This window comes from Telmatherina bonti, assembly GCF_933228915.1.
Source record: "Telmatherina bonti genome assembly, chromosome: 17".
NCBI lineage: Eukaryota > Metazoa > Chordata > Actinopteri > Atheriniformes > Telmatherinidae > Telmatherina > Telmatherina bonti.
In genome coordinates, this window is record NC_136615.1 from 6,550,660 (window position 1) to 6,575,616 (window position 24,957).

General features: G+C 52.3%; 1 protein-coding gene across 1 annotated transcript; it reads left to right on the forward strand.

Annotated features, from left to right (window-relative positions):
- Positions 1-323: 323 nt before the first annotated feature.
- Positions 324-24,957, forward strand: LOC306768575 (scavenger receptor cysteine-rich type 1 protein M130-like; the record flags this gene model as incomplete). The annotated part of the gene is made up of 9 exons (XM_079256983.1): positions 324-363; positions 2,228-2,533; positions 2,625-2,912; positions 10,870-11,175; positions 11,267-11,548; positions 22,379-22,684; positions 22,776-23,099; positions 24,663-24,754; positions 24,838-24,957. 9 exons carry the CDS (start codon positions 324-326, stop codon positions 24,955-24,957), a joined length of 2,064 nt encoding a protein of 687 aa, XP_079113109.1.

The window sequence follows — 24,957 nt, forward strand, 5'->3', positions numbered from 1 at the left end:
CAAGTCCAGGACGTCTGCAGAGGGAAGCAGAAGATGTACGGAACAGCAGGATTATGACCAAACTCTGGAAGAAATGTCAAAATATCTCGGATTTCAGAGAAAAGCGAAAGACTAAATCTGCTTCAGCACAAAGACTGAACTGGTGTCAGACTGGACTCCAGTATAAAAACCATCTGATCCACTGGTGAGACCGGAAGATGGCTGAACATGTGACAGAGTCAGAGATGTGTGGGTGAAGCTCCGCCCCTTCAAGATTTCCTCTGAGGACAGCTTGTGTGATGATCAGAGCAGGCGAAGACAGGCGAAGACACGTCAACACGGACATGGATCCCCTGCTGGTGCTGATGCTGCTGTGGAGCTCAGGTAGGACTCTGCTTTGAAGATCAGCTGTTATTGTTTACACAACAGAGCAACAGGATGGACCAATCACAGCAGGCTGAATGATGAGGAGCCAGCAAAGAGTCTGACAGATGGAAGCAATTCTGACTGAGAAATGCAGGTTTCTGAAGCATCATCTCTGGTTGAAGTGGAGAACTGAGACCCTGTTGGGGTCTTTCAGGAGTCTGAAGGTTGAGGAAAGAAAACAGGGATCAGCTTCAGTGTTGTGTAACATCACACAGTAAAACGGTCGGTCTAACCAAGTCTTACAATCTCATATTCAGCCAGAAAGTCTTTTCATCTTGTTTCCAGAGAAATAAACTCAGCAAATTCAGAATAATAATAATTCAGAGGTCATTTTACATGCAAATTACGTTCAACTACCAGATTCTGACTGAGATAAGACTGAATCTTTCAGGCTAAATTTTAGCTGTAAAACTTGTTTTACACTGGTCCATGTGAAGCAAAAGCAACACACACAACCAGACACACACTGCAGCATCTCACCTGATCTCAGGCAGGTGACATGTAGCTCATAACTGCTCCACATTCCTGTGGGTACAACAATAAATCAGAGAAGAACAATTAATCCTTGGCAATAGAACAGCTGAAATTCTTCTGTTTGACAAGAATCATTTCCATAAAATGTCATTTGCTTCAATATTTTTAGGTTGGAGAAAAATCTAAAGACAGAACTTTGTATTTCATATTTTTACAATGAAACTTATGGAATACTGTGTTACATTTCATGTTTGTTCACTAAATGAACAAGTTTTTATTAATTAGGGTGACAGGTCTTTGCTTCCGTAGTCTCAGAACTAAATGCACTTCTTGAGTTGAAACATTCATTCATCATCCATCCATGATCCGAACCGCTTAATCCGACTGAGGGTCGCGGGGGACGCATCATTTTAAGTCTGTGCAGTGTTTGTGGTGGACATAAAACTGATCAACAATATTCATCATTTCTGCCAGCGTTTGTCTTTAAGCTAATTAGTTTGTTTCTAAACTCTACAAGTCACAGCATTGTAGAAATTCTCACCTTCCTGATGGTTATTTTCTCCTCAGGATTCCAGACTGAAGGAAAACTGGAATTAACAGGTAAAGAGAGAAATGAAACATCCAGAGACAGAATCAGAATCATGTCGGACTTTTAGTTCCTATAAATAACTGATGACTGATGTTTCTGTTCAGAGTCTGTCAGGCTGGTGGGAGGAGCCAGTCGCTGTGCAGGTAGACTGGAGGTGAAACACCTGGGAGACCAGTGGAGACCTGTGGAACTTTCCTATTGGACCCTGAAGGAAGCAGATGTTTTCTGTGAACATCTGGACTGTGGTTCTGTTGTTTCTGTGACAGAAAGAAATCTGTCCTCAGACACATCTGTGTGGAGAATCTCATCTCTCTGCATTAGTTCAGGTTCTGCTCTGAGGGATTGTTTATTCAACGATGTCTCTTCCTCCATAATGCATCTCACCTGCTCAGGTAAGCCTATCACTGGTCATCTCTGACACAATCAGAAGATACACAGTTGAAAACAGAAATTATTGCAAGTTCAATAAAAATGTTCATATGAAAGTCAATCCTGTAGCGAGAGACTATGAAACATCATCTGATGGAAACAAGGTGATTTATTGAGTGTATAAACTTCTGGAGTCGCCTCCACAACACATCCGGGCCTGCCAGCCTGACCAGCATCCTCCTCCACCATCTGAGCACACACACCACCAGGTGGTGATCAGAGCCCCGCCCCTCTCTTCACCTGAGTGTCCAAGAAATGAGGCTGAAGGTCAGATGGTATGGCTACAAAGTGTGTGTGTGTGTGTGTGTGTGTGTGTGTGTGTATGTCCAGACTCTGTGCGGCTGCTGAATGGATCCAGTCTGTGTTCAGGCAGACTGCAGGTGAAGTGGGACCAGACCTGGTCCTCGGTGTGTGAAGCTGACTTTGACCAGCAGGATGCAGAGGTGGTCTGCAGGGAGCTCGGCTGTGGGCCTCCTTCAGTCCTCCAGGGGGCGCTCTATGGAGACGTGGAGGCTCCAATGTGGAGCAAAGCGTTCCAGTGTGGAGGCCATGAGTCTGCTCTGCTGGACTGTAGAAGCTCAGACTCACATAGAAACACCTGCTCACCTGGCAGAGCTGCTGGACTCACCTGCTCAGGTAGAAGAGGAGCTGCAGCTCTGATCTGCTTCATTTCTCTTCTCATCACACTCACTTTGTTCTCTTACTGATGACTCTCATCTCTGTTCAGATCCTGATCATGTCAGGTTGGTGGGAGGAGCCAGTCGCTGTGCAGGTAGACTGGAGGTGAAACTGGGAGAATGGAGACCAGTGTCGGGTTCTGACTGGACCCTGAAGGAAGCAGCTGTTATCTGTGAACATCTGGACTGTGGTTCTGCTGTTTCTGTGGGAGAGAGAGAGGAGACATCATCCAGATCTGTGTGGTGGATCAGATCAAAATGTGTTCAGTCTGGATCTCCTCTGAGGGAGTGTGCAACATCAGGTTCTGATGACTCCATCCTGAATCTCACCTGCTCAGGTAAGTACCAGGTGTGTGTGATGTCATCAACCTCTGTGTGACGTGCTTTGTGTTTCTGGCTTCCTAAAGAAAAGAGCAACACTAGCTGTTCTTTTAAAGGAAGCTGAAGTTGTACCTGTACAGGTGAAAGAAAGATGAATGTTCTGATCTCTGTAACACATCGGTTTTCTCTTCTCAGACGACATTTTTAACAAATTAGTTCGTGATTCAACAATAACGTCAACTAGACGAAAGAAAAATCCATTTCAGTTTAAAACTAAGTTAAAAAGTATGATAAGCTTTATTTTACCTCGTTGATCACTGAGGTTTCCGTCATTTACAGGGACGACGAGTTTACAGCAACACAGTCATAAACATAATAACAACATCATAAATATAATGAACTAAAATAAAACAATCATAAGTAGGACTTGAGAGTCTTTTTAAGAACACCAACAGTTTCTGCAGTCCTGAGGTTCTCTGGCAGGATCTTCCACAGACCAGGGTCGTTGTGGTGGAACGAGGCCTCACCATCAGTTTTACATTTGACTTTAGGAACAACTAAAAGGTCCAGACCAGAAGACCTGGTGGTCCACAACCAGAAGATCTGGTGGTCCACAACCAGAGGACCTGGTGGTCCACAACCAGAGGACCTGGTGGTCCACAACCAGAAGACCTGGTGGTCCACAACCAGAACACCCAGTGGTCTACAACCAGAGGACCTGGTGGTCCAAAGCCAGAGGACCTGGTGGTCCACAACCAGAAGATCTGGTGGTCCACAACCAGAAGACCTGGTGGTCCACAACCAGAGGACCTGGTGGTCCACAACCAGAAGACCTGGTGGTCCACAACCAGAAGACCTGGTGGTCCACAACCAGAAGACTTGGTGGTGCACAACCAGAAGACCTGGTGGTCCACAACCAGAGGACCTGGCGGTCCACAACCAGAAGACCTAGTGGTCCACAACCAGAAGACCTGTTGGTCCACAACTAGATGACCTGGTGGTCCACAGCCAGAAGACCTGGTGGTCCACAACCAGAGGACCTGGTGGTCCACAACCAGAGGACCTGGTGGTCAAGACCAGAACACCCAGTGGTCTACAACCAGAGGACCTGGTGGCCCACAACCAGAAGACGTGGTGGTCCACAACCAGAGGACCTGGTGGAGCACAACCAGAAGACCTGGTGGTCCACAACCAGAAGACCTAGTGGTCCACAACCAGAAGACCTAGTGGTCCACAACCAGAAGACCTAGTGGTCCACAACCAGAAGACCTGGCGGTCCACAACCAGAAGACCTGTTGGTCCACAACTAGATGACCTAGTGGTCCACAACCAGAAGAACTGGTGGTCCACAGCCAGAGGACCTGGTGGTCCACAACCAGAGGACCTGGTGGTCCACAACCAGAGGACCTGGTGGTCAAGACCAGAACACCCAGTGGTCTACAACCGGAGGACCTGGTGGTGCACAACCAGAAGACCTGGTGGTGCACAACCAGAAGACCTGGTGGTCCACAACCAGAAGACCTGGTGGTCCACAACTAAATGACCTGGTGGTCCACAACCAGAAGATCTGGTGGTCCACAACCAGGAGATCTGGTGGTCCACAACTAGATGACCTGGTGGTCCACAACCAGAAGACCTGGTGGTCCACAACCAGAGGACCTGGTGGTCCACAACCAGAAGACCTGGTGGTCAAGACCAGAAGACCTGGTGGTCCACAACCAGAGGACCTGGTGGTCCACAACCAGAAGACCTGGTGGTCAAGACCAGAGGACCTGGTGGTCCAAATCCAGAAGACCTGGTGGTCCACAACCAGATGACCTGGTGGTGCACAACCAGAAGACCTGGTGGTCCACAACCAGAAGACCTGGTGGTCCACAACCAGAGGACCTGGTGGTCCACAACCAGAAGACCTGGTGGTCAAGACCAGAAGACCTGGTGGTCCACAACCAGAGGACCTGGTGGTCCACAACCAGAAGACCTGGTGGTAAAGACCAGAGGACCTGGTGGTCCAAATCCAGAAGACCTGGTGGTCCACAACCAGATGACCTGGTGGTGCACAACCAGAAGACCTGGTGGTCCACAACCAGAAGACCTAGTGGTCCACAACCAGAAGACCTGGCGGTCCACAACCAGAAGACCTGTTGGTCCACAACTAGATGACCTGGTGGTCCACAACCAGCAGAACTGGTGGTCCACAGCCAGAGGACCTGGTGGTCAAGACCAGAACACCCAGTGGTCTACAACCAGAAGACCTGGTGGTCCACAACCAGAAGACCTGGTGGTCCAAAACCAGAGGACCTGGTGGTCCACAACCAGAGGACCTGGTGGTCCACAACCAGAAGACCTGGTGGTCAAGACCAGAAGACCTGGTGGTCCACAACCAGAGGACCTGGCGGTCCACAACCAGAAGACCTGTTGGTCCACAACTAGATGACCTGGTGGTCCACAGCCAGAAGACCTGGTGGTCCACAACCAGAAGACATGGTGGTCCACAACCAGAAGAGCTGGTGGTCCTCAACCAGGAGATCTGGTGGTCCACAACCAGAAGACCTGGTGGTCCAAAACCAGAAGACCTGGTGGTCCACAACCAGAGGACCTGGTGGTCCACAACCAGAAGATCTGGTGGTCCAAAGCCAGAGGACCTGGTGGTCCACAGCCAGAGGACCTGGTGGTCCACAACCAGAAGACCTGGTGGTCCACAGCCAGAGGACCTGGTGGTCAAGACCAGAACACCCAGTGGTCTACAACCAGAGGACCTGGTGGTCCACAACCAGAAGACGTGGTGGTCCACAACCAGAGGACCTGGTGGTCCAAAACCAGAAGACCTGGTGGTCCACAGCCAGAGGACCTGGTGGTCCAAATCCAGAAGACCTGGTGGTCCACAACCAGATGACCTGGTGGTGCACAACCAGAAGACCTAGTGGTCCACAACCAGAAGACCTAGTGGTCCACAACCAGAAGACCTAGTGGTCCACAACCAGAGGACCTGGTGGTCAAGACCAGAACACCCAGTGGTCTACAACCAGAGGACCTGGTGGTCCACAACCAGAAGACGTGGTGGTCCACAACCAGAGGACCTGGTGGTCAAGACCAGAACACCCAGTGGTCTACAACCAGAGGACCTGGTGGTCCACAACCAGAAGACCTGGTGGTCAAGACCAGAGGACCTGGTGGTCCAAATCCAGAAGACCTGGTGGTCCACAACCAGATGACCTGGTGGTGCACAACCAGAAGACCTGGTGGTCCACAACCAGAAGACCTAGTGGTCCACAACCAGAAGAGCTGGTGGTCCACAACCAGAAGACCTGGCGGTCCACAACCAGAAGACCTGGCGGTCCACAACCAGAAGACCTGTTGGTCCACAACTAGATGACCTGGTGGTCCACAACCAGAAGAACTGGTGGTCCACAGCCAGAGGACCTGGTGGTCCACAACCAGAGGACCTGGTGGTCAAGACCAGAACACCCAGTGGTCTACAACCGGAGGACCTGGTGGTGCACAACCAGAAGACCTGGTGGTCCACAACCAGAAGACCTGGTGGTCCAAAACCAGAAGACCTGGTGGTCCAAAACCAGAAGACCTGGTGGTCCACAACCAGAAGACCTGGTGGTCCAAAACCAGAGGACCTGGTGGTCCACAACTAGATGACCTGGTGGTCCACAGCCAGAAGACCTGGTGGTCCACAACCAGAAGACATGGTGGTCCACAACCAGAAGAGCTGGTGGTCCTCAACCAGGAGATCTGGTGGTCCACAACCAGAAGACCTGGTGGTCCAAAACTAGAAGACCTGGTGGTCCACAACCAGAGGACCTGGTGGTCCACAGCCAGAAGACCTGGTGGTTCACAACCAGAAGACATGGTGGTCCACAACAAGAAAACCTGGTGGTCCACAACCAGGAGATCTGGTGGTCCACAACCAGAAGACCTGGTGGGCCAAAACCAGAAGACCTGGTGGTCCACAACCAGAAGACCTGGTGGTCCACAGCCAGAGGACCTGGTTTTCCACAACCAGAAGAGCTGGTGGTCCTCAACCAGGAGATCTGGTGGTCCACAACCAGAAGACCTGGTGGTCCAAAACCAGAGGACCTGGTGGTCCAAAACCAGAAGACCTGGTGGTCCACAACCAGAGGACCTGGTGGTCCAAAACCAGAAGACCTGGTGGTCCACAGCCAGAGGACCTGGTGGTCCACAACCAGAAGACCTGGTGGTCCACAACCAGAAGACCTGGTGGTCCAAAACCAGATGACCTGGTGGTCCACAACCAGAGGACCTGGTGGTGCACAACCAGAGGACCTGGTGGTGCACAACCAGAAGACCTGGTGGTCCACAACCAGATGACCTGGTGGTCCACAACCAGAGGACCTTGTGGTCCACAACCAGAGGACCTTGTGGTCCACAACCAGAAAACCTGGCGGTCCACAACCAGAAGACCTGTTAGTCCACAACCAGAAGACCTGGTGGTCCACAGCCAGAAGACCTGGTGGTCCACAGCCAGAGGACCTGGTGGTCCAAAACCAGAGGACCTGGTGGTCAAGACCAGAACACCCAGTGGTCTACAACCGGAGGACCTGGTGGTGCACAACCAGAAGACCTGGTGGTCCACAACCAGAAGACCTGGTGGTCCAAAACCAGAAGACCTGGTGGTCCACAACCAGAAGACCTGGTGGTCCACAACCAGAGGACCTGGTGGTCCACAACTAGATGACCTGGTGGTCCACAACTAGATGACCTGGTGGTCCACAGCCAGAAGACCTGGTGGTCCACAACCAGAAGACATGGTGGTCCACAACCAGAAGAGCTGGTGGTCCTCAACCAGGAGATCTGGTGGTCCACAACCAGAAGACCTGGTGGTCCAAAACTAGAAGACCTGGTGGTCCACAACCAGAGGACCTGGTGGTCCACAGCCAGAAGACCTGGTGGTTCACAACCAGAAGACATGGTGGTCCACAACAAGAAAACCTGGTGGTCCACAACCAGGAGATCTGGTGGTCCACAACCAGAAGACCTGGTGGGCCAAAACCAGAAGACCTGGTGGTCCACAACCAGAACACCTGGTGGTCCACAACCAGAAGACCTGGTGGTCCACAGCCAGAGGACCTGGTTTTCCACAACCAGAAGAGCTGGTGGTCCTCAACCAGGAGATCTGGTGGTCCACAACCAGAAGACCTGGTGGTCCAAAACCAGAGGACCTGGTGGTCCAAAACCAGAAGACCTGGTGGTCCACAACCAGAGGACCTGGTGGTCCAAAACCAGAAGACCTGGTGGTCCACAGCCAGAGGACCTGGTGGTCCACAACCAGAAGACCTGGTGGTCCACAACCAGAAGACCTGGTGGTCCAAAACCAGATGACCTGGTGGTCCACAACCAGAGGACCTGGTGGTGCACAACCAGAAGACCTGGTGGTCCACAACCAGAAGACCTGGTGGTCCAAAACCAGATGACCTGGTGGTCCACAACCAGAGGACCTTGTGGTCCACAACCAGAAAACCTGGCGGTCCACAACCAGAAGACCTGTTAGTCCACAACTAGATGACCTGGTGGTCCAAAACCAGAAGACCTGGTGGTCCACAACCAGAAGACCTGGTGGTCCACAGCCAGAAGAACTGGTGGTCCACAGCCAGAGGACCTGGTGGTCCACAACCAGAGGACCTGGTGGTCAAGACCAGAACACCCAGTGGTCTACAACCAGAGGACCTGTTGGTGCACCACCAGAAGACCTGGTGGTCCACAACCAGAAGACCTGGTGGTCCAAAACCAGATGACCTTGTAGTCCACAACCAGAGGACCTGGTGGTCCACAACCAGAGGACCTGGTGGTCCACAACCAGAAGACCTGGTGGTCCACAACCAGAGGACCTGGTGGTCCACAACCAGAAGACCTGGTGGTCAAGACCAGAAGACCTGGTGGTCCACAACCAGAGGACCTGGCGGTCCACAACCAGAAGACCTGTTGGTCCACAACTAGATGACCTGGTGGTCCACAGCCAGAAGACCTGGTGGTCCACAACCAGAAAACCTGGTGGTCCACAACCAGGAGATCTGGTGGTCCGCAACCAGATGACCTGGTGGTGCACAACCAGAAGACCTGGTGGTCCACAACCAGAGGACCTGGTGGTCCACAACCAGAAGACCTAGTGGTCCACAACCAGAAGAGCCGGTGGTCCACAACCAGAAGACCTGTTGGTCCACAACCAGAAGACCTGTTGGTCCACAACTAGATGACCTGGTGGTCCACAGCCAGAAGACCTGGTGGTCCACAACCAGAAGACCTGGTGGTCCACAACCAGAGGACCTGGTGGTCCACAACCAGAGGACCTGGTGGTCCACAACCAGAAGATCTGGTGGTCCACAACCAGGAGATCTGGTGGTCCACAACCAGAGGACCTGGTGGTCCACAACCAGAAGACCTGGTGGTCCACAACCAGAGGACCTGGTGGTCCACAACCAGAAGACCTGGTGGTCAAGACCAGAAGACCTGGTGGTCCACAACCAGAGGACCTGGTGGTCCACAACCAGAAGACCAGGTGGTCAAGACCAGAAGACCTGGTGGTCCACAACCAGAGGACCTGGCGGTCCACAACCAGAAGACCTGGTGGTCCACAACCAGGAGATCTGGTGGTCCACAACCAGAAGACCTGGTGGTCCACAACCAGAAGACCTGGTGGTCCAAAACCAGATGACCTGGTAGTCCACAACCAGAGGACCTGGTGGTCCACAACCAGAAGACATGGTGGTCCACAACAAGAAAACCTGGTGGTCCACAACCAGGAGATCTGGTGGTCCACAACCAGAAGACCTGGTGGGCCAAAACCAGACGACCTGGTGGTCAAGACCAGAAGACCTGGTGGTCCACAACCAGAGGACCTGGTGGTCCACAACCAGAAGACCTGGTGGTCAAGACCAGAAGACCTGGTGGTCCACAACCAGAAGACCTGGTGGTCCACAACCAGGAGATGTGGTGGTCCACAACCAGAAGACCTGGTGGTCCAAAACCAGGAGACCTGGTGGTCCACAACCAGAAGAACTGGTGGTCCACAGCCAGAGGACCTGGTGGTCCACAACCAGAAGACCTGGTGGTCCACAACCAGAGGACCTGGTGGTCCACAACCACAGGACCTGGTGGTGCACCACCAGAAGACCTGGTGGTGCACCACCAGAAGACCTGGTGGTCCACAACCAGAAGACCTGGTGGTCCAAAACCAGATGACCTGGTAGTCCACAACCAGAGGACCTGGTGGTCCACAACCAGAAGACCTGGTGGTCCACAACCAGAGGACCTGGTGGTCCACAACCAGAGGACCTGGTGGTCCACAACCAGAAGACCTGGTGGTCCACAACCAGAAGACTTGGTGGTCCACAACCAGAGGACCTGGCGGTCCACAACCAGAAGACCTAGTGGTCCACAACCAGAAGACCTGTTGGTCCACAACTAGATGACCTGGTGGTCCACAGCCAGAAGACCTGGTGGTCCACAACCAGAGGACCTGGTAGTCCACAACCAGATGATCTGGTGGTCCACAGGGTTTTATGATTTCTAAGCAGGGTGGATAAAAAAGAAGGCCTCAGATCATGAAGAGGTTTATAAACCACTAAATGAACCTTAAAATCGATCTTTAACCACGAGGAGCCAAAGCTGTCATCTTAAAAGTGACGTAACGTGTCTTGCTTCTGGTCCTCTCCAGAACATGTGGTGCTGAGTTCAGGAGGAATCGCAAGTTTAAAACAGACTTTTAGGTAAGAAAAGAAATCAGGACATTAAATCTATCATTCTTTTTCCTCTGCTTATCAGGACTTGTGTCGCCTGGGCAGCTGTATCAGCAGGGAAACCCAGACTTCCCAGTTTAGATCATATTTTTCAATTTGGTCAGAGATTAAATTTTCTTTCACCTGACGTGTAAAAATATGATTCATTTATTAACTAGTAAATCCTCATATGTGTGCGTGTGTGTGTGTGTGTGTGTGTGTGTGTGTCCAGACTCTGTGCGGCTGCTGAATGGATCCAGTCTGTGTTCAGGCAGACTGCAGGTGAAGTGGGACCAGACCTGGTCCTCGGTGTGTGAAGCTGACTTTGACCAGCAGGATGCAGAGGTGGTCTGCAGGGAGCTCGGCTGTGGGCCTCCTTCAGTCCTCCAGGGGGCGCTCTATGGAGACGTGGAGGCTCCAATGTGGAGCAAAGCGTTCCAGTGTGGAGGCCATGAGTCTGCTCTGCTGGACTGTAGAAGCTCAGACTCACATAGAAACACCTGCTCACCTGGCAGAGCTGCTGGACTCACCTGCTCAGGTAGAAGAGGAGCTGCAGCTCTGATCTGCTTCATTTCTCTTCTCATCACACTCACTTTGTTCTCTTACTGATGACTCTCATCTCTGTTCAGATCCTGTCAGGTTGGTGGGAGGAGCCAGTCGCTGTGCAGGTAGACTGGAGGTGAAACTGGGCGAATGGAGACCAGTTTCAGGTTTTTACTGGACCCTGAAGGAAGCAGCTGTTATCTGTGAACATCTGGACTGTGGTTCTGCTGTTTCTGTGGGAAAGAGAGAGGAGACATCATATATATCTGTGTGGAGGATCAGATCAAAATGTGTTAAGTCTGGATCTCCTCTGAGGGAGTGTGCAACATCAGGTTCTGATGACTCCATCCTGAATCTCACCTGCTCAGGTAAGTACCAGGTGTGTGTGATGTCATCAACCTCTGTGTGACGTGCTTTGTGTTTCTGGCTTCCTAAAGAAAAGAGCAACACTAGCTGTTCTTTTAAAGGAAGCTGAAGTTGTACCTGTACAGGTGAAAGAAAGATGAATGTTCTGATCTCTGTAACATCGGTTTTCTCTTCTCAGACGACATTTTTAACAAATTAGTTCGTGATTCAACAATAACGTCAACTAGACGAAAGAAAAATCCATTTCAGTTTAAAACTAAGTTAAAAAGTATGATAAGCTTTATTTTACCTCGCTGATCACTGAGGTTTCCGTCATTTACAGGGACGACGAGTTTACAGCAACACAGTCATAAACATAATAACAACATCATAAATATAATGAACTAAAATAAAACAATCATAAGTAGGACTTGAGAGTCTTTTTAAGAACACCAACAGTTTCTGCAGTCCTGAGGTTCTCTGGCAGGATCTTCCACAGACCAGGGTCGTTGTGGTGGAACGAGGCCTCACCATCAGTTTTACATTTGACTTTAGGAACAACTAAAAGGTCCAAACCAGAAGACCTGGTGGTCCACAACCAGAAGACCTGGTGGTCCACAACCAGAAGATCTGGTGGTCCACAACCAGAAGACCTGGTGGTCCACAACCAGAAGACCTGGTGGTCCACAACCAGAACACCCAGTGGTCTACAACCAGAGGACCTGGTGGTCCAAAGCCAGAGGACCTGGTGGTCCACAACCAGAAGACCTGGTGGTCCAAAGCCATAAGATCTGGTGGTCCACAACCAGAAGACCTGGTGGTCCAAAGCCATAAGATCTGGTGGTCCACAACCAGAGGACCTGGTGGTCCACAACCAGAAGACCTGGTGGTCCACAACCAGAGGACCTGGTGGTCCACAACCAGAAGACCTGGTGGTCCACAACCAGAGGACCTGGTGGTCCACAACCAGAAGACCTGGTGGTCAAGACCAGAAGACCTGGTGGTCCACAACCAGAAGACCTGGTGGTCAAGACCAGAAGACCTGGTGGTCCACAACCAGAAGACCTGGTGGTCCACAGCCAGAAGATCTGGTGGTCCACAACCAGAGGACCTGGTGGTCCACAACCAGAAGACCTGGTGGTCCACAACCAGAAGACCTGGTGGTCCAAAGCCATAAGACCTGGTGGTCCACAGCCAGAAGACCTGGTGGTCCACAACCAGAAGACCTGGTGGTCCACAACCAGAAGACCTGGTGGTCCTCAACCAGGAGATCTGGTGGTCCACAACCAGAAGACCTGGTGGTCCACAACCAGAAGACCTGGTGGTCCACAACCAGAGGACCTGGTGGTCCACAGCCAGAAGACCTGGTGGTCCACAACCAGAAGACCTGGTGGTCCACAGCCAGAAGACCTGGTGGTCCACAACCAGAAGACCTGGTGGTCCACAACCAGAGGACCTGGTGGTCCACAACCAGAAGACCTGGTGGTCCACAACCAGAGGACCTGGTGGTCCACAACCAGAAGACCTGGTGGTCCACAGCCAGAAGATCTGGTGGTCCACAACCAGAAGACATGGTGGTCCACAACAAGAAAACCTGGTGGTCCACAACCAGAAGACCTGGTGGTCCACAACCAGAAGACCTGGTGGTCCAAAACCAGAAGACCTGGTGGTCCACAACCAGAGGACCTGGTGGTCCACAACCAGAAGACATGGTGGTCCACAACCAGAAGACATGGTGGTCCAAAACAAGAAAACCTGGTGGTCCACAACCAGAAGACCTGGTGGGCCAAAACCAGAAGACCTGGTGGTCCACAACCAGAAGAACTGGTGGTCCACAGCCAGAGGACCTGGTTGTCCACAGCCAGAGGACCTGGTGGTCCACAACCAGAAGACCTGGTGGTCCACAACCAGAAGACCTGGTGGTCCACAACCAGAGGACCTGGTGGTCCACAACCAGAGGACCTGGTGGTCCACAACCAGAAGACCTGGTGGTCAAGACCAGAAGACCTGGTGGTCCACAACCAGAAGACCTGGTGGTCAAGACCAGAAGACCTGGTGGTCCACAACCAGAAGACCTGGTGGTCCACAGCCAGAAGATCTGGTGGTCCACAGCCAGAAGATCTGGTGGTCCACAACCAGAGGACCTGGTGGTCCACAACCAGAAGACCTGGTGGTCCACAACCAGAAGACCTGGTGGTCCAAAGCCATAAGACCTGGTGGTCCACAGCCAGAAGACCTGGTGGTCCACAACCAGAAGACCTGGTGGTCCACAACCAGAAGACCTGGTGGTCCTCAACCAGGAGATCTGGTGGTCCACAACCAGAAGACCTGGTGGTCCACAACCAGAAGACCTGGTGGTCCACAACCAGAGGACCTGGTGGTCCACAGCCAGAAGACCTGGTGGTCCACAACCAGAAGACCTGGTGGTCCACAGCCAGAAGACCTGGTGGTCCACAACCAGAAGACCTGGTGGTCCACAACCAGAGGACCTGGTGGTCCACAACCAGAAGACCTGGTGGTCCACAACCAGAGGACCTGGTGGTCCACAACCAGAAGACCTGGTGGTCCACAGCCAGAAGATCTGGTGGTCCACAACCAGAAGACATGGTGGTCCACAACAAGAAACCCTGGTGGTCCACAACCAGAAGACCTGGTGGTCCACAACCAGAAGACCTGGTGGTCCAAAACCAGAAGACCTGGTGGTCCACAACCAGAGGACCTGGTGGTCCACAACCAGAAGACATGGTGGTCCACAACCAGAAGACATGGTGGTCCAAAACAAGAAAACCTGGTGGTCCACAACCAGAAGACCTGGTGGGCCAAAACCAGAAGACCTGGTGGTCCACAACCAGAAGAACTGGTGGTCCACAGCCAGAGGACCTGGTTGTCCACAGCCAGAGGACCTGGTGGTCCACAACCAGAAGACCTGGTGGTCCACAACCAGAAGACCTGGTGGTCCACAACCAGAAGACCTGGTGGTCCACAGCCAGAAGACCTGGTGGTCCACAGCCAGAAGACCTGGTGGTCCACAACCAGAAGACCTGGTGGTCCACAGCCAGAAGATCTGGTGGTCCACAACCAGAGGACCTGGTGGTCCACAACCAGAAGACCTGGTGGTCCACAACCAGAAGACCTGGTGGTCCAAAGCCATAAGACCTGGTGGTCCACAGCCAGAAGATCTGGTGGTCCACAACCAGAAGACCTGGTGGTCCACAACCAGAAGACCTGGTGGTCCAAAACCAGAAGACCTGGTGGTCCACAACCAGAAGACCTGGTGGTCCACAGCCAGAAGACCTGGTGGTCCACAACCAGAAGACCTGGTGGTCCAAAACCAGAAGACCTGGTAGTCCACAACCAGAGGACCTGGTGGTCCACAGCCAGAAGACCTGGTGGTCTACAACCAGAAGACATGGTGGTCCACAACAAGAAAACCTGGTGGTCCACAACCAGAAGACCTGGTGGGCCAAAACCAGAAGACCTGGTGGTCCACAACCAGAAGAACTGGTGGTCCACAGCCAGAGGACCTGGTTGTCCACAACCAGAGGACCTGGTGGTCCACAGCCAGAAGATCTGGTGGTCCACAACCAGAAGACATGGTGGTCCACAACAAGAAAACCTGGTGGTCCACAACCAGAAGACCTGGTGGTCCACAACCAGAAGACCTGGTGGTCCACAACCAGAGGACCTGGTGGTCCACAACCAGAAGACCTGGTGGTCCACAACCAGAAGACCTGGTGGTCCAAAGCCATAAGACCTGGTGGTCCACAGCCAGAAGATCTGGTGGTCCACAACCAGAAGACATAGTGGTCCACAACCAGAAAACCTGGTGGTCCACAACCAGAAGACCTGGTGGTCCAAAACCAGAAGACCTGGTGGTCCAAAACCAGAAGACCTGGTGGTCCACAACCAGAGGACCCGGTGGTCCACAACCAGAAGACCTGGTGGTCCACAACCAGAAGACATGGTGGTCCACAACCAGAAGACATGGTGGTCCAAAACAAGAAAACGTGGTGGTCCACAACCAGAAGACCTGGTGGGCCAAACCCAGAAGACCTGGTGGTCCACAACCAGAAGAACTGGTGGTCCACAGCCAGAGGACCTGGTTGTCCACAGCCAGAGGACCTGGTTGTCCACAACCAGAAGACCTGGTGGTCCACAACCAGAAGACCTGGTGGTCCACAGCCAGAAGACCTGGTGGTCCACAGCCAGAAGACCTGGTGGTCCACAGCCAGAAGATCTGGTGGTCCACAACCAGAGGACCTGGTGGTCCACAACCAGAAGACCTGGTGGTCCACAACCAGAAGACCTGGTGGTCCACAGCCAGAAGATCTGGTGGTCCACAACCAGAAGACCTGGTGGTCCACAACCAGAAGACCTGGTGGTCCTCAACCAGGAGATCTGGTGGTCCAAAACCAGAAGACCTGGTGGTCCAAAACCAGAAGACCTGGTGGTCCACAACCAGAGGACCTGGTGGTCCACAGCCAGAAGACCTGGTGGTCCACAACCTGAAGACCTGGTGGTCCACAGCCAGAAGATCTGGTGGTCCACAACCAGAAGACCTGGTGGTCCACAACCAGAAGACCTGGTGGTCCACAACCAGAAGACCTGGTGGTCCACAGCCAGAAGATCTGGTGGTCCACAACCAGAAGACCTGGTGGTCCACAGCCAGAAGACCTGGTGGTCCAAAACCAGAAGACCTGGTGGTCCACAACCAGAGGACCTGGTGGTCCACAACCAGAGGACCTGGTGGTCCACAACCAGAGGACCTGGTGGTCAAGACCAGAACACCCAGTGGTCTACAACCGGAGGACCTGGTGGTGCACCACCAGAAGACCTGGTGGTCCACAACCAGAAGACCTGGTGGTCCACAACTAAATGACCTGGTGGTCCACAACCAGAAGATCTGGTGGTCCACAACCAGGAGATCTGGTGGTCCACAACTAGATGACCTGGTGGTCCACAACCAGAAGACCTGGTGGTCCACAACCAGAAGACCTGGTGGTCCACAACCAGAGGACCTGGTGGTCCACAACCAGAAGACCTGGTGGTCAAGACCAGAAGACCTGGTGGTCCACAACCAGAGGACCTGGTGGTCCACAACCAGAAGACCTGGTGGTCAAGACCAGAGGACCTGGTGGTCCAAATCCAGAAGACCTGGTGGTCCACAACCAGATGACCTGGTGGTCCACAACCAGAAGATCTGGTGGTCCACAACCAGAAGACCTGGTGGTCCACAACCAGAAGATCTGGTGGTCCACAACCAGAAGACCTGGTGGTCCACAACCAGAAGACCTGGTGGTCCACAACCAGAACACCCAGTGGTCTACAACCAGAGGACCTGGTGGTCCAAAGCCAGAGGACCTGGTGGTCCACAACCAGAAGACCTGGTGGTCCAAAGCCATAAGATCTGGTGGTCCACAACCAGAGGACCTGGTGGTCCACAACCAGAAGACCTAGTGGTCCACAACCAGAGGACCTGGTGGTCCACAACCAGAAGACCTGGTGGTCCACAACCAGAGGACCTGGTGGTCCACAACCAGAAGACCTGGTGGTCCACAACCAGAGGACCTGGTGGTCCAATACCAGAAGACCTGGTGGTCAAGACCAGAAGACCTGGTGGTCCACAACCAGAAGACCTGGTGGTCCACAGCCAGAAGATCTGGTGGTCCACAACCAGAGGACCTGGTGGTCCACAACCAGAAGACCTGGTGGTCCACAACCAGAAGACCTGGTGGTCCAAAGCCATAAGACCTGGTGGTCCACAGCCAGAAGACCTGGTGGTCCACAACCAGAAGACCTGGTGGTCCACAACCAGAAGACCTGGTGGTCCACAACCAGGAGACCTGGTGGTCCTCAACCAGGAGACCTGGTGGTCCACAACCAGAAGACCTGGTGGTCCACAACCAGAAGACCTGGTGGTCCACAACCAGAGGACCTGGTGGTCCACAACCAGAAGACCTGGTGGTCCACAACCAGAGGACCTGGTGGTCCACAGCCAGAAGACCTGGTGGTCCACAACCAGAAGACCTGGTGGTCCACAGCCAGAAGACCTGGTGGTCCACAGCCAGAAGACCTGGTGGTCCACAACCAGAGGACCTGGTGGTCCACAACCAGAAGACATGGTGGTCCACAACCAGAAGACATGGTGGTCCACAACCAGAAGACCTGGTGGGCCAAAACCAGAAGACCTGGTGGTCCACAACCAGAAGACCTGGTGGTCCACAGCCAGAAGACCTGGTGGTCCACAACCAGAGGACCTGGTGGTCCACAACCAGAGGACCTGGTGGTCCACAACCAGAAGACCTGGCGGTCCACAACCAGAAGACCTGGTGGTCCACAGCCAGAAGATCTGGTGGTCCACAACCAGAAGACATGGTGGTCCACAACAAGAAAACCTGGTGGTCCACAACCAGAAGACCTGGTGGTCCACAACCAGAGGACCTGGTGGTCCACAACCAGAAGACCTGGTGGTCCACAACCAGAAGACCTGGTGGTCCACAGCCAGAAGATCTGGTGGTCCACAACCAGAAGACATGGTGGTCCACAACAAGAAAACCTGGTGGTCCACAACCAGAAGACCTGGTGGTCCACAACCAGAAGACCTGGTGGTCCAAAACCAGAAGACCTGGTGGTCCACAACCAGAAGACCTGGTGGTCCACAACCAGAAGACATGGTGGTCCACAACCAGAAGACATGGTGGTCCAAAACAAGAAAACCTGGTGGTCCACAACCAGAAGACCTGGTGGGCCAAAACCAGAAGACCTGGTGGTCCACAACCAGAAGAACTGGTGGTCCACAGCCAGAGGACCTGGTTGTCCACAGCCAGAGGACCTGGTGGTCCACAACCAGAAGACCTGGTGGTCCACAACCAGAAGACCTGGTGGTCCACAACCAGAAGACCTGGTGGTCCACAGCCAGAAGACCTGGTGGTCCACAGCCAGAAGACCTGGTGGTCCACAACCAGAAGACCTGGTGGTCCACAGCCAGAAGATCTGGTGGTCCACAACCAGAGGACCTGGTGGTCCACAACCAGAAGACCTGGTGGTCCACAACCAGAAGACCTGGTGGTCCACAGCCAGAAGACCTGGTGGTCCACAACCAGAAGACCTGGTGGTCCACAGCCAGAAGATCTGGTGGTCCACAACCAGAGGACCTGGTGGTCCACAACCAGAAGACCTGGTGGTCCACAACCAGAAGACCTGGTGGTCCAAAGCCATAAGACCTGGTGGTCCACAGCCAGAAGATCTGGTGGTCCACAACCAGAGGACCTGGTGGTCCACAGCCAGAAGACCTGGTGGTCCACAACCAGAAGACCTGGTGGTCCACTGCCAGAAGATCTGGTGGTCCACAACCAGAAGACCTGGTGGTCCACAACCAGAAGACCTGGTGGTCCACAGCCAGAAGACCTGGTGGTCCACAGCCAGAAGATCTGGTGGTCCACAACCAGAAGACCTGGTGGTCCACAGCCAGAAGACCTGGTGGTCCACAACCAGAAGACCTGGTGGTCCTCAACCAGGAGATCTGGTGGTCCACAGCCAGAAGACCTGGTGGTCCACAACCAGAAGACATGGTGGTCCACAACAAGAAAACCTGGTGGTCCACAACCAGAAGACCTTGTGGTCCACAACCAGAAGACCTGGTGGTCCAAAACCAGAAGACCTGGTGGTCCACAACCAGAGGACCTGGTGGTCCACAGCCAGAAGACCTGGTGGTCCACAACCAGAAGACATGGTGGTCCACAACAAGAAAACCTGGTGGTCCACAACCAGAAGACCTGGTGGGCCAAAACCAGAAGACCTGGTGGTCCACAACCAGAAGAACTGGTGGTCCACAGCCAGAGGACCTGGTTGTCCACAACCAGAAGACCTGGTGGTCCACAGCCAGAAGACCTGGTGGTCCACAACCAGAAGACCTGGTGGTCCACAGCCAGAAGACCTGGTGGTCCACAACCAGAAGACCTGGTGGTCCACAACCAGAAGACCTGGTGGTCCACAACCAGAGGACCTGGTGGTCCACAACCAGAAGACCTGGTGGTCCACAACCAGAAGACCTGGTGGTCCAAAGCCATAAGACCTGGTGGTCCACAGCCAGAAGATCTGGTGGTCCACAACCAGAAGACATAGTGGTCCACAACAAGAAAACCTGGTGGTCCACAACCAGAAGACCTGGTGGTCCAAAACCAGAAGACCTGGTGGTCCAAAACCAGAAGACCTGGTGGTCCACAACCAGAGGACCTGGTGGTCCACAACCAGAAGACCTGGTGGTCCACAACCAGAAGACATGGTGGTCCACAACCAGAAGACATGGTGGTCCAAAACAAGAAAACCTGGTGGTCCACAACCAGAAGACCTGGTGGGCCAAAACCAGAAGACCTGGTGGTCCACAACCAGAAGAACTGGTGGTCCACAGCCAGAGGACCTGGTTGTCCACAACCAGAAGACCTGGTGGTCCACAACCAGAAGACCTGGTGGTCCACAACCAGAAGACCTGGTGGTCCACAGCCAGAAGACCTGGTGGTCCACAGCCAGAAGATCTGGTGGTCCACAGCCAGAAGATCTGGTGGTCCACAACCAGAGGACCTGGTGGTCCACAACCAGAAGACCTGGTGGTCCACAACCAGAAGACCTGGTGGTCCACAACCAGAAGACCTGGTGGTCCAAAGCCATAAGACCTGGTGGTCCACAGCCAGAAGACATGGTGGTCCACAACCAGAAGACATGGTGGTCCAAAACAAGAAAACCTGGTGGTCCACAACCAGAGGACCTGGTGGTCCACAACCAGAGGACCTGGTGGTCAAGACCAGAACACCCAGTGGTCTACAACCGGAGGACCTGGTGGTGCACCACCAGAAGACCTGGTGGTGCACAACCAGAAGACCTGGTGGTCCACAACCAGAAGACCTGGTGGTCCACAGCCAGAAGATCTGGTGGTCCACAACCAGAAGACATGGTGGTCCACAACAAGAAAACCTGGTGGTCCACAACCAGAAGACCTGGTGGTCCACAACCAGAAGACCTGGTGGTCCAAAACCAGAAGACCTGGTGGTCCACAACCAGAAGACCTGGTGGTCCACAACCAGAAGACATGGTGGTCCACAACCAGAAGACATGGTGGTCCAAAACAAGAAAACCTGGTGGTCCACAACCAGAAGACCTGGTGGTCCAAAACCAGAAGACCTGGTGGTCCACAACCAGAAGACCTGGTGGTCCACAGCCAGAGGACCTGGTTGTCCACAGCCAGAGGACCTGGTGGTCCACAACCAGAAGACCTGGTGGTCCACAACCAGAAGACCTGGTGGTCCACAACCAGAAGACCTGGTGGTCCACAGCCAGAAGACCTGGTGGTCCACAGCCAGAAGACCTGGTGGTCCACAACCAGAAGACCTGGTGGTCCACAACCAGAGGACCTGGTGGTCCACAACCAGAAGACCTGGTGGTCCAAAGCCATAAGACCTGGTGGTCCACAGCCAGAAGACCTGGTGGTCCACAACCAGAAGACATGGTGGTCCACAACAAGAAAACCTGGTGGTCCACAACCAGAAGACCTTGTGGTCCACAACCAGAAGACCTGGTGGTCCACAACCAGAGGACCTGGTGGTCCACAGCCAGAAGACCTGGTGGTCCACAGCCAGAAGACCTGGTGGTCCACAACCAGAAGACATGGTGGTCCACAACAAGAAAACCTGATGGTCCACAACCAGAAGACCTGGTGGGCCAAAACCAGAAAACCTGGTGGTCCACAACCAGAAGACCTGGTGGGCCAAAACCAGAAGACCTGGTGGTCCACAACCAGAAGAACTGGTGGTCCACAGCCAGAGGACCTGGTTGTCCACAACCAGAAGACCTGGTGGTCCACAGCCAGAAGACCTGGTGGTCCACAACCAGAAGACCTGGTGGTCCACAACCAGAAGACCTGGTGGTCCACAACCAGAAGACCTGGTGGTCCACAGCCAGAAGGCCTGGTGGTCCACAGGGTTTCATAACTTAAAAACAGGGTAGATTCATTAGAAGGCCTGAGACATAAAGACGTTTATAAACCACTAAAAGAACCTTAAAATCGATCTTGAAACACACGAGGAGCCAAAGCTGTAATCTTAAAACTGATGTAACGTGTCTTGCTTCTGGTCTTCTCCAGAACATGTGGTGCTGAGTAAGTCAGAGCCAGCTCTCGTCTTTCCAATGCCCTCTCGCCTACACACAACTTTGTCTTCACACACACATCCCAAAGAGCAATGAAGAACAGTCATATTCAAGAACTTCAAATTGAGATAATTATTAAACACAAAAATACACAAAAAACATTAAATAACAGCTGTAATAATAAAAAAATAAAAAGATCAAATAACTGCAAAACTGTCAGTATTTTTAAAAGGGTTATCTGGGTGCCGTGGTTTGTCCCACTTCCCTAAAATAAACTGGATTCACAGAGCAGAGAGCTGAACCTTTTCTCCAGGAAACAAATTAACTCAATAAAATGGCCAGATCTCAGTCAGAGCTCAGATCTATTGATGAAATGGAAAACAATGCTCATGGCCATAAAATCATCGTGAAAACTGATCTAAACAAAATCAGTACCACCCCAAGTTAAATGGATCTATGAGAATATAGCTCACATTTCTCATTTTGATCAGTGTTTAAATTTCTTTCTTCTTGATGTGTGAAAAAATTCATTTATTAACAAGCAACTTTTCATCATGGTGTGGCGACAAAGAACTCATTGTTTTGGTTCAAGTTTGCATCACATGGAAATAATTTGTGTGTGTGTGTGTGTGTGTGTGTGTGTGTGTGTGTGTGTGTGTGTGTGTGTGTGTGTGTGTGTGTGTGTGTGTGTGTGTGTGTGTGTGTGTGTCCAGACTCTGTGCGGCTGCTGAATGGATCCAGTCTGTGTTCAGGCAGACTGCAGGTGAAGTGGGACCAGACCTGGTCCTCGGTGTGTGAAGCTGACTTTGACCAGCAGGATGCAGAGGTGGTCTGCAGGGAGCTCGGCTGTGGGCCTCCTTCAGTCCTCCAGGGGGCGCTCTATGGAGACGTGGAGGCTCCAATGTGGAGCAAAGCGTTCCAGTGTGGAGGTCATGAGTCTGCTCTGCTGGACTGTAGAAGCTCAGACTCACATAGAAACACCTGCTCACCTGGCAGAGCTGCTGGACTCACCTGCTCAGGTAGAAGAGGAGCTGCAGCTCTGATCTGCTTCATTTCTCTTCTCATCACACTCACTTTGTTCTCTTACTGATGACTCTCATCTCTGTTCAGATCATGTCAGGTTGGTGGGAGGAGCCAGTCGCTGTGCAGGTAGACTGGAGGTGAACCTGGGAGAATGGAGACCAGTGTCGGGTTCTGACTGGACCCTGAAGGAAGCAGCTGTTATCTGTGAACATCTGGACTGTGGTTCTGCTGTTTCTGTGGGAGAGAGAGAGGAGACATCATATATATCTGTGTGGAGGATCAGATCAGACTGTGTTCAGTCTGGATCTCCTCTGAGGGAGTGTGGATTATCCTATTTTGTCAGTGACACCCTCCTGGATGTCACCTGCTCAGGTAAGCCAGTCAGTGACATCATCTCTGACATCATCAGAGGTTGTTCCAGAATAAGTTTCCTGAGGTTTTGGGGCTTTTTAAACTTATTTACAGGCCAGTTTATTAAACAAAGTTCTGACTTTAGTCTCAGAGAAACATCTGAAAAACCAACTGGACTGACTTTAGAAATAATCAATACATAATTATGTATATTATCTGATTGGAACCTGATGGAGGTCATGTGATCCACGGAGGTTTCCTTCTGCTGGAGAAGTGAACATACACCTGGACTTCTGAAGGTTCTGGTCTGAAGACTTTTACATCCTCCGAGAGAAACGAGAACGTTGGGTAAAAAAGAAGCAACAGAAGAGGAAGATGGAGGCCTAAACTCGTCTTCTCACACAAACCAGGTTCTAGTTCTGGAGTCTCAGAACCTTGGTGGTTTCTGGTGAACTGGGACATGTTCACACCAGTTAAACCAGAAGTGAATAACTTTACTCTGTTATCGTAAACATCAGCAGCTTGTAGATTTGATCCTGAATGTTGATGTTTGAGTCATCAGACTCCATTAGAACCTGGACTTTCTCCACAATAACCACCAGGCTACATTCAGACCACTGGGTGGACGTCATCAGATGTTAGAGCGAAGGCTGTGATTGGTCAGTTTCTTCCGTTGGAGCTGCTGCAGTGGTTGGAACTGGAAAGATTCATGAGAAGGGAAAAGGACCACCTGAACTCGTCCCTGTGTGGAGACCATGATGTGTGTGGTGAGGCAGGTGTGGATGAGGAACGTTCCAGACCAGCTGCTGCACATCATCTAACCTGCAAAGTCCTCCATCTGCAGCGTTGCTGAGTCAGACTTTCATCAGGCCGATCAGAAACTAAGCAAAGCTTTCAATCAGCCTCTGATCCCAGCATCCAGACATTAATCTGTTCTCACAGCGTTAAAATCTCCAATAACATGAAATCAGATTTAATTAAAGAGAAAACTCTGACATGTCCAACCCCCTGAAGAACCACTGACTCGGTCTTTGGTTCGGTTTAGGACCAACGTTATTTGGTGAGGGATCAGAAAAGATGGTAGCTCTCTTCTACAGCAGATACTTTGCTCCAAAACAACTAGTTTGGACTAAAACAAGTTAATCACATAAGATGACGGTTCTACAGCAGATTTTACATGAAGCAACATGAGACCTACAGGAAAAGACGAGGTGGTTTATGGATTTCGTATCTTCTGGAGGACCGTCAGGAACTCCGTTTCGGTCGGAGTGATGTAGTTTGGCTTGATGACCAGCAGAGGGCCCTCTAACATCTCCCTGTGAGCTGATTATCACATGAAGATCAGTGTCTCCATGGAGGTCTTTCTCCGAGTATTTCAGTTTGAGGAGAAAACAACTTCTGAGCATGCTCCAAAACATGACTGATCACATGATCGATCAGCTGCTTCTGCCTCAGAACAAACATGTCTGACAGGAAGTATTGATCACTGATCATGTTGTGCCTCTAGACCACAGCTCTGGTTATTGCAGCCATGTGGAACGTAGCCTACAGCGCCACCTGCTGACCGCACCAGGTCACCTTTTTCTTCTGATCATAATGATGTGTGATTGTGTGTTTGATCAGGTCCAGCAGATCCAACAGGTCTTCTCATCAAAGTGGCGGTTCTGCCTCTGGCTCTGCTGCTGCTCGTCTCCGTCCTGTATTTCTACTTGCGGGTACTGAACACACCTGTAGATGAGAATGAAGCAGCCAGCTTGCAGACTGAAGAGATGACTGATGTGCTGTCATGTTCCTCCAGGGCAGCAGGGGGCAGAAGTGCAGCAGACAGGAGAACGTGGAGCTGGTAAACTTGAACCTCGGTGTGGCTTCAGCTGAAGGAGGTCCGACTGAAGCTCAGGAAGCAGAGGAGACCCTCTAA